At 37.9% G+C, this 18,362-nt stretch overlaps 1 protein-coding gene across 13 annotated transcripts in view; it reads right to left on the bottom strand.

The window, feature by feature from the left end:
- The window catches only part of PDE7A (phosphodiesterase 7A), a 119,981-nt gene that overhangs the window by 54,736 nt on the left and 46,883 nt on the right, over positions 1-18,362 (bottom strand). For 9 of the 13 annotated variants that reach the window (XR_011996640.1, XR_011996639.1, XR_003236995.2 and 6 more), the window contains 2 exons: positions 9,914-9,974; positions 5,354-5,437 (listed from right to left, as the gene is read on the bottom strand). Coding sequence is in view for 8 of the 13 variants with exons in the window: in XM_072734637.1 (XP_072590738.1) it covers positions 5,354-5,437; positions 9,914-9,974 (145 nt within the window). In the remaining 5 variants the exon portion in view is untranslated. Of the gene's footprint in view, positions 1-5,353; positions 5,438-9,913; positions 9,975-15,981; positions 16,217-18,362 lie in introns of those variants that run through there. The other 4 variants (XR_011996641.1, XR_011996642.1, XM_072734639.1 and 1 more) reach the window with 1 other exon arrangement.

Genomic DNA, 18,362 nt, shown 5'->3' with positions numbered 1-18,362 from the left:
GAAGATAATCTTTTCCATACTGCATTACCATATTTGTCACAAATCAAACACCCATAATATGTGTGAATCTGTTTCTGAACTTTACAATGTTTTATTATCCTATTTGTCAGGCTTTGATCCAGTATCACTCTATTCAAAATTATAACTATAGTTTATAGTAAGTCTTTATATTTGAGAGTAACTTTTTTTTTTTTTTTTTTAAAGTAGGCTCCACGCTCAGCATGGGCCTTGAACTCATGATCCTGACTGAGATCAAGACCTGAGCTGAGATCAAGAGTCAGACCAGACACTTAACCAAATGAACCACCCAGGCACCTCTGGGAAGAGTAATTTCTATAATATGGTTCCTATTTTTCTGATTGTCTTGACTAATTTGGGTTCTTTTCTTTCTTCCTTCCTTTCTTTAGTTTTTTTTAAAAGTGATTTCTGCACTCAACACAAAGATCGAACTCACAACCTTGAGATCAAGGGTCACATGCTCCATTGAGCCAGCCAGGAAACCCCTGGGCTTTTTCAATTTTTATATAGGTTCTACAATCAGCATCTCAATTCTACCAAAGGGGGAAAAAAAAACATGCTTGGACTTTTTTTGTGATTTCATTAAACCTATAGGTCAATTCAAGAGAAACTAACATTTTTAAAATATTGAATCTTCCAATCTATGAACAATAGTATGTATTCCCATTTGTTTAGGTCTTCTTTTCCTCTGTAGTATCTTTTTTTCTATGCAGTTTTCTTTTTTTTTTTTAAGACTTTATTTATGCATGAGACACACACACACAGACATAGGCAGAGGGAGAAGCAGGCTCCCCACGGGGAGCCCGATGTGGGACCCCAGGATCACGACCTGAGCCAATGGCAGACACTCGACCACTGAGCCACTCAGGTGTTCCTCTATGCAGTTTTCTATGCAGAGTCCTACACATCTTTTATTAGACTGATGCTTATGTATTTCATCTTTCATTGATGTAAATTTAAATTATGTTATTTCAATTTCTGTCAATTCTGCTTTATAGAAAATAAAACCAAGCAAATTTGCCAAATTCATTTGCTACTCCTCATAGTTTTCTTAGTACACAATCACATCATCCATATATAATGACACTTCTTTCCCAATCCTTTTATCTTCTGTTTCTTTTCCCTGAATTACTATACTGGCTAGAAAACTCCAAAAAAGTACTGAATAAGAAAGGTGATAAACGGTATCTTTACATATTGGTCTTTCCATGACTTTTATCCTTTATTCTATTTTTTCCTTTTTCTATTAATATGGTGAATTACAATGACTGGGGTTTTTTTTTTGTTTTTTTTTTTTTTAATTTTTATTTATTTATGATAGTCACAGAGAGAGAGAGAGAGGCAGAGACACAGGCAGAGGGAGAAGCAGGCTCCATGCACCGGGAGCCCGACGTGGGATTCAATCCCGGGTCTCCAGGATTGCGCCCTGGGCCAAAGGCCAGCGCCGAACCACTGCGCCACCCAGGGATCCCCAATGACTGGTTTTTTAATGTTAAGCCAATCTTACATTTCTGGGAAAACAGAAATTGGGTCAAAATATATTTTTTCCTATAAATGGCAGATTTGATAGTATGTTACTTAGGATGTTTCCTCTATATTTGTGAGTGATAGTGGCTATAATTTTCTATTCTTGTCATATCCTTGTCAAGTTTTATATCAAGATTATGCTGGCTTTACACAGTAAGTTGTGAAGGCCTTTCCTTTTCTCCTCTAGAAGAGTTTATGGGTAAAATTTTAGTTTGACATTTATTTTTTTCCATCACTTTGAAGCTATCTTTCCCTTTGTCTTCTAGCTTCTTAGTTTCTGTTAAAAACAAAATAGAATCTGTTTCTAGCAATCTTATAGCTGTTTCTTTGAAGGTAATTTTCTTTCTCACTACTTTTTTTTCTTTTTCACTACTTCTTTTTTAAATTAATTAATTTATTTTACTTTTCCATTTTAGAAAAGAGTTTATTCTCATGTTTAGAATGCCCCATATATTTTTAAGTTTTTACTTAAATTCGCTAGTTAACATACCATATAATATTAGTTTCAGGTGTATAATATAGTGATTCAACACTTCCATACATCACCTGGTGCTCATCACAGTAAGTGCCCTCCTTGATCCCCATCACCTGTTTCACCCATTTCCCCACCCACCTTCCCCCTCTGGTAATCATCAGATTGTTCTCCAGAATTAAGAGTCTGTTTCTTGGTTGGACTCCCTTTACCCCACTCCTTTCCTCATTTATTTTGTTTCTTAAAGTCCATATGTGAGTGAAATCCTTTCTGTCTGATTTCAGTTTTCAGTTTTATTATATTGCTAATATACTGTGATTTTCTTTTAATGCTACTGTACTTCAGATTCATAATGCTTCTTGAATCTGTACCTTAATGTGCTTTATATTAAGCTTTAGAGATATCTTGGTATTATCTTTCCAAGGACTACTTCTACTATAATTTCCCATTCCTTTCCTGGGACCCTAATGACTTTCAACACATTTTGTGCCAGATTAAGGATAGAAGATTAAACATTTTTTTGACCAGGCATGCCTGGGTGACTCAGTTATTGAGCATCTGCCTTTGGTTCAGGTCATGATCCTGGGGTCCTAAAATCAAGTCCCACATCAGGCTCCCTGCAGGGAGCCTGCTTCTCCCTCTGCCTATGTCTCTGCCTCTCACTCTGTCTCTCTGTCTCTCTCATGAATAAATTTTAAAAAAAAAAATTTTTTTTTTTTTACCTTACTCCCTTTGACAAGTGGGATCAATGTCCTCTTGCATGAATCTGGACAAGCTATGTGACACAGCTCATCAACAGAATATGAAAATGTGATGCTGTGACAGTGTCCATGCCCTCGTCGTCAGAGACCAGGTGTTCCCATACTTCCTCTCTTGGAATGCTTGCTCTAGGGGAAGGCAGCAGCTGCCATGGAAGAAGTCCAACTACCCTAAGACTGCCATTTATGGTAAGAGAAACGTTGGCCAGCTCCAGAAATTCCAGCCACCCTACCCTGGCACCAGATATAAGAGCGCAGAGGTCATCTTAGATGTTCCAGCCCCAGAGGAGGACATGTGGAGAAGAAGCAAGGCCCCAGACATATGGACCTAGTGGAGCCACCTCTGTTGAAGATCAGAACATTGTGGTACACAGGCAAATCAAACCTGATATACTAACTAAATCCTGACCCTCAGAATCATGAACATAAAAAAAGTTGTTTTATGCCAGTATGTTTTGGAGTCATTTGTCACTATTGGAAGAGGTAATCCTTCATAGTGGACACTCCTGAGTGTCCCTGCATGTTCTGGTTGGGTGTGCCAAGAATGCCAAGCCCCGACCAATCCTTACCTGGGCCATTTCTCAGGGTTGTGTTTGCAGCTAGCAACCTGGAGGGATAAGTACATCTTTTGCTGGAACAAATAGCAGTATGTTCCCCAAGCTCCCTGATATAACACAAATCCACTGTGTGCATAGTATCCACATAAAACCCTCTACGTTGCCACTGTGGATGTGTGGGGCTAGAAGAACTGACACAATATATGTTCAAGTTGCTGGCTGTGCCATGAATAATAAAGTCCCCTATGTCTTTCCCAGGAGCTTTCTCTCTTCTGCCAGCATCCAAGATGCAGTAACAGGCTAACTTGTTAATTTATACGTAAAATCTTAGATTCTTCACAATTCTTGACAGATACAGAGCAATAGATAACTGGAACACATTCACATGTCTTTTCTGTATTTTCTACCTCTTGCTTCATTGTGTTTCATTCTAAATTGTTTCCTTCTGACCTAATGTTCTAATCCACTAATTCTCTCTGTATTTTGGTCTTATTTGCTGTTAAAACCAACGCCAATGAGTTCTTATTAAAGTATGTTATTTTTAGTCTTAAGTATTCATTTGACTTAAAAAAAAATTTTTTTTTTACAATTTGCAGTCCTCTACTGAAAGTTTCAATCCTGTCTTTTTTCCTCCATCAGCATAATTATGTTATTTTGAAGCTCATGTAAAATAATTCCATCATTAGAATTTCCTGTGGCTGTTTCTACTGTTGTTTCCTTTTCATTTTTGATCACACTATCCTTATCTTCTTTTGCCTTTTTTTATTTTTTAAAGATTTTATTTATTTAGTCATGAGAGACACACAGAGAGCAAGAGAGAGAGGCAGAGACACAGGCAGAGGGAGAAGCAGGCTCCATGCAGGGAGCCCGACATGGGACTCGATCCGGGTCTTCAGGATCACGCCCTGGGCCGAAGGTGGCGTGCTAAACCGCTGAGCCACCCGGGTTCCCCGCCTTTTTTATTTTTAATTCAGTGCTTAATATGCATATGAAAAATTTAGAGGTAATTTGAGACTTAGGGTAATGTTACTACCTTTCTTCAAAGAGGATTAACATTTACTTCAAGTAGGTCGCTAGAGGTTCTGAAGGTACAGATCATCTTGATCTAATCACTGATTGAGACGTTTTACAGCGAGGATTTCCTAAGGTAAAGAACTTTGGGGTTCCAATTAGAGCATAGAAGGTTTACCAGGACCAGTGCCCCAACTTTGGTGGGGTATCAACAGCTATTTTTGTTTTTCTAATTTTAAGTGTCCATCAGAAATTCTGCTCAGCTTTCATCCACCTTTCCCCGAATCAGCAGATGCTACTAAGGGGGAAAGTAGCCCAAATGCCAGGTTCATCTCTGCCTTAACAGCATTCTGATATACTCAAATACATGTTTTCCATATTTTGTCCAGTCTTTCTAGTTTTTTTAAACTGGAGTGTTAATCCAAATAATTTATCCAACATTACCAAAAGTGGTGCTCCTCCAAAAACAGGTAATGTGCTTACTATTTAAGGGTTTTAGAAGCTCTCTTTTTCCCATTTTCTCCTTTATGGGCCAAACCCACACAATGTTTGTTTTCAAAATATGCATTCTATGAAATATCTTTAAAGGTGGTGGTATATTTTCAAATAAGCCAAGATACACCTTTTTAACTATGAAAATCTCTTATGTCATTTGCACAAAAACATTTTATCTAGAGTAGTGAAGACAAAACACATGGAATACAACAACTTTAAACATTTTGCACATATATGTATCAGGAAGAGAAAAAATGTACCAAAGTAATGTCACATTTCAATTGGAAAGGAGAAGAAAAATTATATCAGCTTTCATATTTTATATTTTACAATTCTAATTGTCTCTAAGCATTTACTAACATTATCTAAAATAATGTGTCATTTATCATGACCCAATGTTTTTAAAACATTTCAAACATAACTTTTTTCTTTTTCCTTTGAAAAATTATGTATTTTTCTAAAAATCTGAAGGTTACCAAAAGCCTAAGAGAAATACTGTATATGCCAACACTTACCATGAAAAATACGAAAATCAATATACGGATGAGAACCTCTTCTTTCTGATTCAAATCCTGCTCGACTCCTTACGCGTACATCTCCTGGACAAAATCAAGAATAAAACATAAGCTTAGAAGGCTGCCATTTTGGGAAGAAGCTCCCATAAGCAATGAAGGTTTAATGGTATCATACTCATAAGCACTGGTTCACTAATGATATATATGGAATAAGTAGTTAAGAGCTAATTTATTTGAAGGGATTTATAAATTTTCAGTACTGAATTGTTAGGCTAGATAAGCTTTTTTTAAATCTACCTCTATAATAATAATAATAATAATAACAATCTAACTTTTAAAGTTAGCATTCAGAAACATGACAAATATATGACAATCCAAACTAATATCTTTTTTTTTTTAAGAGAAAAAAAATGAGAGACACAGAGAGAGAGAGAGGCAGAGACATAGGCTGACGGAGGAGCAGACTTCCTGTGGGGAGCCCAATGTGGGACTCAATCCCAGGACCTTGGGATCACAACCTGAGCCAAAAGCAGATGCTTAACCACTGAGACACCCAGGTGTTCCTCCAACCTAATATCTAATTATTCACATGAAGTTAAAAAAAAAAAATCCTCAGCACAAAACTAAAAATCCAGAGAGAAAGATATTAAGGGTCTACCCTGTGCCTAGCACCATACTGTCAGAAATATGAAAGAAATTACATGACCCATTCTCAAGTTCAATTTTACAAATGTACAGAAAAATAAAATGTTAAAAGATTGTGCCTTAAATGTTCAATTTGATTGATCTCTTTTCTCACTGATTTTGTGTGTGTGTGGGTGTGTGTGGGGGTGTGTATACACACACACACACACATGGCCTTCAGCTGGGTCTTAAACTTTGGCCTTTATAAGCTCAGTATTGTTTCTACATGTATTCATATGACTTTCAGATCACTTCTCTACACAACAAAATAACCACTGCAACCATGTACTAGACATTCTTTTTGTGTCTTATAGGTACTATTTTATTTAACTCTCTAAGCAACTCTGAGAGGTAGGAATCTTAGTCCCCATTTTACAGATGAAGAATCAGAGACTTTGAGAAGTTAAGTAGCCTGCCTGTGCCACGAAGCTAGTGTAAAGGGTGAGTCAGGATTTAAACCTAGCTCTTTGGATTCCAAAGACAGCACTTTCCCCACTATACTCTCAGAGCCTCCAAGTTCATAACCTTTAGGTCTTCAGTCCCTGCCCCTGTGCCCCTGAATTCTGCAGGGCCTTCTTGCTCACATTTTGTTTCTCTAAGGCAGGCCATCATCTCCTTCATGGTTTGTGTCATTCCACAATGATTTATCAACTGTCTCATGTGGGGTTTCCTTTTCCCTGCAACAAATTCTTACTGAACACCCACTGCACATCAGGCACTGCAAATACAGCAGTGAACAAGACACATAAAGTCCCTGTCTCCATGAAGCTTATCATTTCATGGAGACAAATAATATACAAATAAGAATTTCATTCTATGTTGGAGGCCTGGGTGGCTCAGTCAGTTAAGCATCTGTCTTCAGCCCAGATCATGATCTTGGGGTCCTGGGATCAAGCTCTACACTGGGCTCCCTGGCTCAGTTGGGAGCCTGCTTCTCCCTCTTCCTCTGCTGCTCCCCCCTGCTTGTGCTCTGTCAAATAAACAAAATCTTAAAAAGAATTCATTCTATGGAAGATGGTAATAAGTAACCAGGAGATAATTAAAGCAAGCAAAGAGGAATGGGTGGGGGAGAAGTAGAGGAGGACAGACGCAGTAGCATGGTCAGAGAAGACCTTACTGAAAAAGAGGCATCTGAGCAGAGGCCTGAAAGAAGTGAGGCAGTGAGCCATGTGGCTATCTGGAGGAAGAGGTTTCTGGGCAAAAGAAAGAACCAATAAAATACCCTGAGATGGAGGGCATGCTAGGCATGTTCAACGTCAAGCAGAGGCCAGCATGGCTAGAGTGAGGTGAGGGAGAAGTAAGGTCAGAGAGGGCCACTTGATGATGGACCTTCGTGGACCATCATGATAGCTCTGGCCATTCATCTAAGACAGAAAACCATCAAAAGATTCTGAATGGAGGAGTGAGACTGATTTAACTTATGTTTCAAAAGGTTCACTTTGGCCACATAGACTAATCAAGCAGAGGCAGGTAGGTAGCTTCTTAGGTAGCTAAGAAGCGAGTGCAAGAAATGAAACAATAACTATGGCTTGGTGGGGGGCAGACATGGGGCGAAGTTCAAGGGGAAACAAGTGTCAGTTATGCAGGATAAGTTCTGGAGATCTAATGTACAACAATGCGACTATAATTAACAAAATAAATTAACAACAACAACAAAATAACCGTGGCTTAGATCTTGGTAGTAACGGCATGAGGGTGGTGAAATTCTGGATATACTCTGAAGGTATCAGCCAAGAGAATGTGCTGATGAGGCAAACATGGAGTAGACCAAAAATAAGAATCAAAAAGATCTGTAAGTTTCTGACCTGACAACCAGAAGAATGGAGAGTTATGTGCTCTGAGATGGCAAAAGACTGAAAAATGAAGAGCCTTGGGAACACATAACTTTTGTTCCTGTATTCGCTTCTTAGCTTGCCTCCCTGCCTCTACCTATGTGCCTCTGCTTGATTAAAAGTGAGGTGCCCATAATACATTTATATGGAGATGTTCTATAGAGTTAAAAAAATATATGAGTTTAAAGTTCTGTTTTCACAAGCACATGAGAAAATGCTCCGCATCACTTGCCATCAGGGAAATACAAATCAAAACCACAATGAGATGCCACTTCAGACCAGTGAGAATTGGGAAAATTAACAAGGCAGGAAACCATAAATGTTGGAGAGGATGTGGAGAAAGGGAAACCCTCCTGCACTCTTGGTGGGAAAGTGAACTGGTGCAGCCACTCTGGAAAACTGTGTGGAGGTTCCTCAAAGAGTTTAAAATAGATCTGCTCTACGACCCAGCAATTGCACTGCTGGGGATTTACCCCAAAGATACAGATGCAGTGAAATGCCGGGACACCTGCACCCCGGTGTTTCTAGCAGTAATGTCCACAATAGCCAAACTGTGGAAGGAGCCTCGGTGACCATCGAAAGATGAATGGGTAAAGATGATGTGGTTTATGTATACAATGGAATATTACTCAGCCATTAGAAACGACAAATACCCACCATTTGCTTCGACATGGATGGAACTAGAGGGTATTATGCTGAGTGAAATAAGTCAATTGGAGAAGAACAAACATTATATGGTCTCATTCATTTGGGGAATATAAAAAATAGTGACAGGGAATAAAGGGGAAAGGAGAAAAAATGAGTGGGAAATATCAGAAAGGGAGACAGATATGAGAGACTCCTAACTCTGGGAAACGAACTAGGGGTGGGGAAAGGGGTGGTGGGCGGGGGGTGGGGGGTGGGGGTAACTGGGTGACGGGCACTGAGGGGGGCGCTTGATGGGATGAGCACTGGGTGTTATTCTATATGTTGGCAAATTGCACACCAATAAAAAATAAATTTACAAAAAAATAAAGTTCTGTTTTCAGGAGAGCAGAATCTCAAATACGTTTGTGGAGAGAGACATAGACAGTAAAGAGGAAAAGACCTCGATGCCCGCATCCTCCACCAAAAAAAAAAAAAAAAAAAAAAAGAGGAAAAGACCACACCCTATTAGGGAAAAAATCGTACCAGGGTAGAATGGAGCTGAGACAGACACACAAGGTAAATTAAAGAGGGAAGAAAGGAAGAAGAGCAAAAATGGGGCACAGGAGAACACTTGGGCTTAAGAAGATGAATAAGAATTAGTCAAAGAGGCAAAAACAAACTAAACACCCAGAGAAAGGTGAAGACTATGTATGGCTCAATATCTTAGAAGTTAAGGGAGGAATTCTGAGCATGAAAGAAGTCACAGAAGACTCCTTTAAGAAAAGAGAAGTAAATCTGCCTATTGGAATCTTAATTGTACATCTTTAATAGTATGATTTAAAGTTCAAGGGATTGAGGAGTGCGTGATGAGGAGAGAAATCTGGCAAAGAGAGGGAGAAGAGAAAGAAAATTATACATGTATACACAATCTAAATTCATTTCACCTTATGGACTTGAATAATACGTGAAAAATTTAAGAACTGAGACTGGAAGACGACAAACGGTCTTCCTTGCCAGACAAGTGAAAGCAATTAATACATCCAGTGACAGGACTATATGGTCAGGTATTTTATGGCTTCATCTTTCTCTATGCTAGCATGGACATCTTTTTAGTATTTTATCAACTCTACAAGTCTAAAATTATTTTTATGAAGAATACTCAGAATTCAATTTAAAATTGTACATTTATGACAGAGTCCCAGTTATCAAGCTGGAGATTTCTCAATTACTCTAAAATACCTGTCTTTATTCATATTACATTCCATATTGGTTTCAAGACTTCTAATTTCAAAATTATTGATTATTTCCTATCGCAAACAGTGATGAAGAGCAACCGAATGAAAATGATCTCAATCCCAAGTTAACACTATGTGATAATAAAATTAACGGATTTTGGTACAAAATAAATACTGCTTACCTAGCATACGAATGTACAACGCAGTCTGGTCAGAACTGTCATAGGAAATAGCTCCACGCCTCTAGAAAAAAAAAATACACACATTTTTAACACATGCTAATTAAACGGGATATGAAATTTAACCAACATTTATTATTTATTCTTTGTAAAGCACTGTGCAGAAGATGGATATACCAAAGGAAATTTTGAGAAATTTTTTAAGAGCAGATATGACTTCTGCTTTTAAAATCTCTAGTTATGAAGAAGACGATTATGATTAAGCAATGACATAAAAGTGGGTACAGAGAGTAAGGAACGGGCAGTAAATAGAAAGTTAATGTCAGAGTCAGACAAGCTCACTTGGGGAGAGAACTTCTGCAGAAGTAGACAAAAGTGAAGAGGAGACATGGTCCAACTATCATTTCCTTAATTTAAGCATGAATGAATAAGGAAACAGGAATCATCATTTGAAGAAACGCATCAAACTAGAAATAAATGGAACAAAATGAAAAACCAAATGGCCCAGACGCTAGCAAGAAATAAGAGAAGTTTTTAAAATATAATTAGTATACTTAAAAAGATCTGAGGTGATACTGAATCTATAAGACAAAAAACAGGGTGCCCCTGAAAGAGAGATTTTAAAATACATTCTGTGTTTAAAAGTAAACATATAAAAATATATCTTGCAACATTATCCATAACACTCCAAATAAAGACAACCCAAATATCCAGCAACAAACGACTAGATTAACAAAATGTATTATATCCACACAGCAAGCACTATTCAGACAGGTAGGAAGGTACACAGTACTGATATGAGCTACAACACGGCTAACCCCCGAGAACAGCGTGTTGAGTGAAAAGAGCCAGTCACAAAGGACCACACAGTGTATGGTCCCCCTGATATGAAATGTCCCAAACAGGCAAATCCAGAGGCAGAAAGTAGATTGGTGCTTCTCCAGAGCTGGGAGAGCTGGCGCAAGGTGGGGAGTGAATGCTCACAGTACCATGTTTCTCTCTACAGTGATGGAAATGTTCTCAAATTACCTGTGGCAATGACCACACGGCTCTGTGAGTACACTAAAAATTACTGAATTGTACTTTTTAAGTGGATTAATTGTATGGTATGTGAATTGTATTTCAATAAAGCTATTATAAAAATAATAAATACTACAAATTTAAAATATACACCCTAAAACAACATTTGCAGAGCTGAAATCCCCTCCGTGAGCTCTGCCCACTCTCCCCGTCATAATCCTCTCCCGTGCTCTATCTCCACTTCTTCCTTCTGTCTCAGGACTAACCTGGACTAGTATCATGTCTAACCTGGACTCTTGCAGTGGGCTGCTGACTGGTTTTCCTGAGGCATCTCTGGGCCCCCAGTCCACTCTTCGCATCAAGTCAAGAGTGAACAATTCGGTTCCTGCTCAAAATCCTCCAATGGTTCTCCACACACTTGGACTAAGTAAGGTCCAATACCAAGCTCTGATTTCCAAAGGCCTCAATGATCTGTCTACGTCTCAGTCTTCTTGTTCTCCCACTCTCTCCTCACCACCACAACTCAGCCACACTGGTCTCCTTGCTATTCCTCAACTGTACCATAGGTGCGGCTTTATACTTGCTCCCCTGTCCAGGATCACTGCATCATGGTTCCCTTCTTTTCTCTTGGGTTCTAGATGAAATGTCATCTCTTCAAACCAAACTTTCTATTAGGTTTTTCTAACTGTTCTATAAAACCTGTCTAAAAGTCATGAAAAATGGATCAAATTAGTTCAACAGACATGATAATAGGCAGATTTCCCCCTACCCTATCTAAAAATGAAAGGAACAAGAGTGCTTTACAAATCAATCAGAAAACGATGAATAATAATGTAGAAAAACAGGTAGGACATAAAAATACTATTTATGGAAAAGAAATAAGCCTATAAACACAAGACAAGATGCTCAACTTCATTAACAAAAGAGTCATTAAAAGCAACGAGATATTTTTATATATCTGATTAATGATCTTCCCTCAAAAAACTGGCATGAGATTTATAATTCCTCAACACACACCTAGACATCTCAATGAAAAATAATCTTTTTTTACTATCACTATAAAGAAATTTACTTTATTTGAAACCTTAATTGAATGTACTTTGCTATATAGCTCCCCAAATCACTGTTATTATCTCCTTAATGCTTATCATGTAATTAAGTTCTTACATGATTTCATGTATCCTTACAAAAACAGAAAACAACAGTTCAAGAAATGTAAAAGGAACAGAAGTTCCAAACAAAAATAAAATTCTTAATTTCAACCCTGGTTGTCTCCACAGAGCCTGAGGGACAGAGATATGAGAAGGACTTTTCAATGTTTATCCATTGAATTTTGTAGTATGTGTAGTTATTATCTAGTCACAAAATAGAACAAATTCAAATTAAAAAGTAAAATAATCCACTACAAAGAAATCTATAAAGAAAAGCATGATATCAAATCCCAAGGGACTAAATCATACAGAATACATTCCTGGCAGCATCCTGGAGACCAGGGATGGAGTCCCACATCGGGCTCCCTGCATGGAGCCTGCTTCTCCCTCTGCCTGTGTCTCTGTCTCTCTCTCTCTCTCTGAATGAATGAATAAATAAAAAATCTTTAAAAGGCACCTCTCACACCTGCTGTTTGAGCTCCTCAAAAATATTTAGTTTATTAGATTATAAGTCTCCCCTTAATACTACCATATTAGAGGAGAACCTAGGACCCTGAAGAGCATATATGTGGAAATAAGTATTTCTGTCAGCCAAGACATAGTAATGAAGCTACAGATACCACTATATAATAGCTCATCATGGTCAATACCTATCAACCTGCTAGTGTGCAATAACAACTTGAATAAATGGGTTATGAAAATGAACTGTAACTTGTCATCTCTAACAGGCCTCTTTAATAGAGTGATTGACATTATTTTTTTAATGTAGGATGACGATTTACTAAAAAGCCACTAATTAGGAATGTAAAAATCTCATTTATCACTTCACATATTAAGGACTGAGAAAGACTAGTATCAGCTCTGTTAAATAAAATAGTATAAGTCAAAAACTAGTTAATGAACATAATCTAGATTAGAACTATGACCTACTAAAATAATTTTAAGGTAATCCCTTAAGACTTATTTACAGAGGCATTAATTTAGATATAAAAATGATAGGATCTATATTAATCATAATAAAAACCTGGCAAAAGAGTAGAATTTTTAAATATATCAAATTACTTAGTGAAGTACAACTTATTCAAGTTATTCTATTCATTACTAATTTAAGTAAGTCTGGTCCACAAATAGTTTAAAAGCTACACTAAACCACAAGACATGACTATAAAATAAATCCAAACGAGAAGATTTTTTTTTAAGGGATGGACTTTAAAATTGATCTGTCTGAACCCTGATATATCCTGAGTGATGCTTCGTTCATTTATCTCCTCACAAACCAAGATTAAAATGAGTATTACTATATTCTCTCACTAAGCAATTGAGGTGGAATAATCTGAAGTAACTCATTTTGGAAAAATACACTACAAATTGTGAATTGTAACAATAAAAATTTGATTTAAATGCTGGAATTACTTTAAACAAAAGTTATATGTGCTTTATACCCCAACGCTACAGCACAGACTTAACACATCTTTTTTAAAGATTACCATTTAAAAGCCATATACCATACTAGTAAAATCCTCTTTTTAATAAAAATAGTAAAACAAATTTAATTAAAATCCTGTGTTGCAGTCAGTCCCAAAACACTTTGTGCTCTCATCCACATTCCCACCTCACCTCACCAGTGAATGGAAATAACTGAGAAGCTTCTACTCGTGACTCTTCTAATTTAGCCATCCTGGGAATAGCTTGGAAAGCAAACCAGCATAGGTCAAAACATGGGTGAGGCTGAGCCAATCAGAAACTGACAGCAGCATAAACAAGGTTCCAAAAGATCCACCGCTACATTAACGGGACTTCACAGTGCCCTGGTCAGACACTCACTCACCCTGAATCACTCTTCCACAGAAGCGAATGACAAAAGGTGTCAAAGTTGTTCCAGTATTAGTTAATACAAAACTTTTAAAGACAAGCATTTTAAAAAAATGAGCAAAGATATTTTAAGTGCCACTGTTTTTATCTTGTTCAAGTTCTCCACTAAAATGATTATGCAAAAGCATGCTTATTTCCCTTACATGGGAAAAATAATAATATATTAAGTAACACTTGCTTAATTCCTACTTTGTGTCAGAAAATGTTACAGGTGCTTTCATATAAAAATCTCACTTAACCCATACAAGACCTTTATAAGATAGGTTTTGTTGGCCCCATTTTATGGATTAGTAAACTGATGGTCAAAGGGCTTAACCACAGTAGCACTAAATAAATTTTCTGGTAACATTATCAAACAGCAGTAACAGACTACAAAAGACAGAAGTGCAGCCAAAGTTTTAAAAGCAGTTTTCTCTGATGTAGTAAAATGAGCTCTTTCAGAGTATATTCATTTTACAAATGCTAGAAAAACATGCTAGTGTTTGTCTATTAAAACACTGCATTGATCCACAGGAATAGTAGTATCCTTCCATTCTTCTTGCCTATACAAACTGTATATTTTTCAAAAATACTGCAAAATAAAATATGAACGTTCTTTTCGTTTTGAAACTTAATTTTGGGGAGCACCTGGGTGGCTCAGTTGGTTAAGCATCTGACTCTTGATTTCAGCTCAGGTCATGATCTCAGGGTTGTGAGTTCAAGCCCCATGTCGGGCTCTGCAATGGGCACAGAGCCTGCTTAAGATTCTCTCTCTCCCTCTGGCACTACAACCACCACCACGACCACTCCTACCAGCATTCTCTCTTAAAAAAAAAAAAAAAAAAAAAAAGGAAAAGAAAAGAAAAGAAAAGAAAAGAAAAGAAAAAAGAAGAGAAGAGAAGAGAAGAGAAGAGAAGAGAAGAGAAGAGAGAAAATCAAAACTTTTTTTTTTTTTGCTGGCTAGGAAAAATGTCAAAGTCTCTGAAACCATCCACAACTCAATGCATTAATATTAACTTGACTTTCCTTCAATAACCTAGTGAGCTAATCTTTTAAAAACAATGAGTAAAGAGCTGTCAGCACAACAAAATTGCTTCTTACAAAACACAAAGATCTAAAAAATTTGAGTACACTATCTTTCTTTAAGAGATTTCTTCAATCATACTAAGAAATCAAGACTACTTCAAGTCAAGGTCAATGACAAAAGAAAAATTATGTACAAGGATTAAAAATCTTGCTTGAAGAAGAAATTTAACTTTATGGAATTCCATGCTTTGGGTTACTTAGCAAATACCAATGGCCTTACAAATTTTAAGTTAATAGTCTTCAATTTCTTAATACAAAGTTGCATCACAGATGAAAGATATAATCATTTTTGTACAAGTTTAGAAAAAAATAATTTCACTGGTACCATCTTAACTATTTCCTACTTTAGTTTTAGACTTTTGTCCAGATGGCAAATGGCTAGGCTAGCATTCTAGCCAGCATTTCTCAAGCCTGACACTCAGAATGCAAGTTCAAAAACAACAAATATGTAATAATCTCACTTTTCCCAACATAAGTAAGGTATACATTTTAGTAGCAGCAATACTTTAACAGAGAATAGAAGGTAGTTTTTAGTTTTTTAAAAGTTCATAACTGTTGAAAAATTCTCAACAACTACACATTCAACATATAAGTATTAGTAAATTATTTCCAAAAAGAATATTTAAAATATGTACACCAAAAGTATAAATTAATAATTATTTCATCTTAAAAGGTGTATTCCTTTAATCATATCACTTCTTTAAGGGAATGGTATGGGGGAAGCTACTTCGATAATGAGGAATGATACCCTAAAAAAGCCCCTGAAAGAAGGAAAAGGTGGGAGAAGAATAAAAATTACACGCTAACTACAGTTAAGCTTTTCAGCTGACAGGTAAAATTCATAGCTCTTTTAATCAGAGAAATAAAAACTGAAGCAAAAGAAGAAACTCCTAGCAATTCGACCCCAACCAAATATATACACTGATGATTAATTTCACTCTCCTAAAAATAAAGATGGCCTACCTTAGAGGCGATCCACTTGAGAAGAACCACGGCCAGACACCAGATCAATGTAATTCCCATTGGAACAATCAAAAGCCCACTGCATAATCTCCCCCCTCTCCCAGCAGGCAATAAGCGAGGAAGACTTGTTCTGAGCTTGATAACAGCCAGCTGTCCCCAGGCAGAAGCGAGGGGAGACACTGACTGCCCTGAACCTCAAGCAGCTGCCTTCAAACACGGGTCACCTGACTCCTCCGAGAACGCGCTGCCTGCCAGCCTTCCTTCCCAGCGCCTGCTTAAGGCCACAACCCCAGGGTTGAGGGAGATTGGCCTCAGTAATGTTGGAAGAGGAAAGGGAAAAACCTTTGTGAGGGCTGACCTAACAGTCTCACAGAATATACCTAGAAGAGGTCTCAGGCTAGCCCCAAACACTTCTACGTCATAATACGAACAGAGGGCTTTAACCTAACTTTCAAAAAACGTTTAGCAATACACAAAACTTCTCAATTCTTTCATACAGACCAGCTTCACAGGTATAATGTCCTGGCACTTCAAAATATTACTGCATTTTATTCTATCTTTTCAGCTTTTTTTTTTTTTTTTTTTTTCTTTTCAGCTTTTAACACCAAATTTGTTCAACTTTTTTCTTTTAGAGCTAGGACTATTTTATGAATGTTAAGAGTCTTTTATAAATATCGTATGCCCTGTTTAACATCGTAATTCATTCATTTTAGATTTATTGACATAGGCCAGTCTAGCGGTGTGTTTTCAGGCAATTAAAAGTATATTATTTCTAAGTCCTAATTGTCACCTAGTTTATGTTACAATATTTTTGGTACACATCACCTTCCTCCCTTGGCTGGTGAGTGAGCTAATAGCAAAGTGTGCCTACGTTCTTCCACCTTCATGACCTCATAACAGCCAGCAGGCTGCAGGTACTACTGCTGAGAAAGTCTTTGGTTTTTTTTTTTGTTGTTTTTTTTTTTGTTTTTTTTTTTAATTTTTTTTTATTTATTTATGATAGTCACACACACACACACACACAGAGAGAGAGAGAGAGAGAGAGAGAGAGAGAGGCAGAGACACAGGCAGAGGGAGAAGCAGGCTCCATGCACCGGGAGCCCGACGTGGGATTCGATCTCGGGTCTTCGGGATCGCGCCCTGGGCCAAAGGCAGGTGCCAAACCGCTGCGCCACCCAGGGATCCCTGAGAAAGTCTTTGATGAAACTTTCGTTCAAGTATTCTGCAAGTATTTATTACGCTTCTATGTACAGGCCCTGTGCTAGATGACAGGGGCATAATCACCCAGTAAAACCAGAAATGGCTCCTGCCCTTGTGAAGCTTACAGTTTAGTCAGCATCTACTTTAATCAAAGTCTACGAATATAAATATAAAATCTGCAACTGGAACAAGTACAGTAGGTGGAGGAAAGAACAGCCAACACAGTCTGGATCTGACCTAAGAGGAGACAGACTTCTTCCCACAGTTCCTGAAATGTCCCTGAGCCAAAACGAAGAGGCAAGCACATGAAGAGGACAGGAAGAACGATCTGTGCAGAGAGAACACACGGTGGCCAAGGAGCTATGAAACAGAGCATAGTGAGAGGAGAAGGAAGAACAGGGGAGGCTGGAGAGCAGGGTGAGTCAAAAGTGGAGTCCGTGGAAAGGTGTTTTATCTTCATCCTAAAAGCTACTCCCAACCTAAAGAGCTTTAGCAGGTTTTGGTCAAGGCTAGCTGTGTGGAGCAGGAGTTGGACAAGCAGTTAAGTGGCCGCCGCAGAGGTCCAGGAGGGAGGTGATGAGCCCGCCCTGGATGGTGGAGATGAAGAGAGGGAGCTGGCTGGAGAAATACTCAGGACATGACAGGACTGTCACGACAAGATAACAGCATCTGCATAGCAACAGTACACAAAGGGTGGTTCTAAAATATTTGCAACAGCCCAAACAGGTCAAATAGTAATGTTGATGCTATTTTCATGATCCAATCCTCGGTACACAGGGTTTATTTAAAAGAAAAGTTAATTCTAGACCTGTCAAAATGAAGCATAAATTAAATTAGCAGATCTAAATCAAAATTTTCCTAAATTGAAACCGTTCATAACACATGGCCGTAAATTTCTCACTCTACCTTATACATTATGGATATCTCCTCTTGCTGCTGAAGTAACAAGCTGTGATGCAATCCTTGCACAAATGGAGAAGACTCTCTTGTCAGGAAACCAGGTGTGATCTGAGATTATCAGATCTTTCATTATTCTATGTATATCTAGTAAGGTTCCAGGAACAGGACAGAGCAGCAGAATCTTGGGGAGGGGGTCGTGGAGCCTGGGCCAGCAGCTGACACGGCTTGAGGTCATTACCTGCTGCTCTGGCCCATGCTGCACATGCCAAATTAGCCCCTTA

The sequence above is a fragment of the Vulpes vulpes genome, chromosome 13 (genome assembly GCF_048418805.1).
Source record: "Vulpes vulpes isolate BD-2025 chromosome 13, VulVul3, whole genome shotgun sequence".
In the NCBI taxonomy this organism is placed as follows: Eukaryota; Metazoa; Chordata; class Mammalia; order Carnivora; family Canidae; genus Vulpes; species Vulpes vulpes.
Note: the sequence above shows the minus strand (reverse complement) of the source record. Positions and strands in the feature narration are given on the sequence as shown.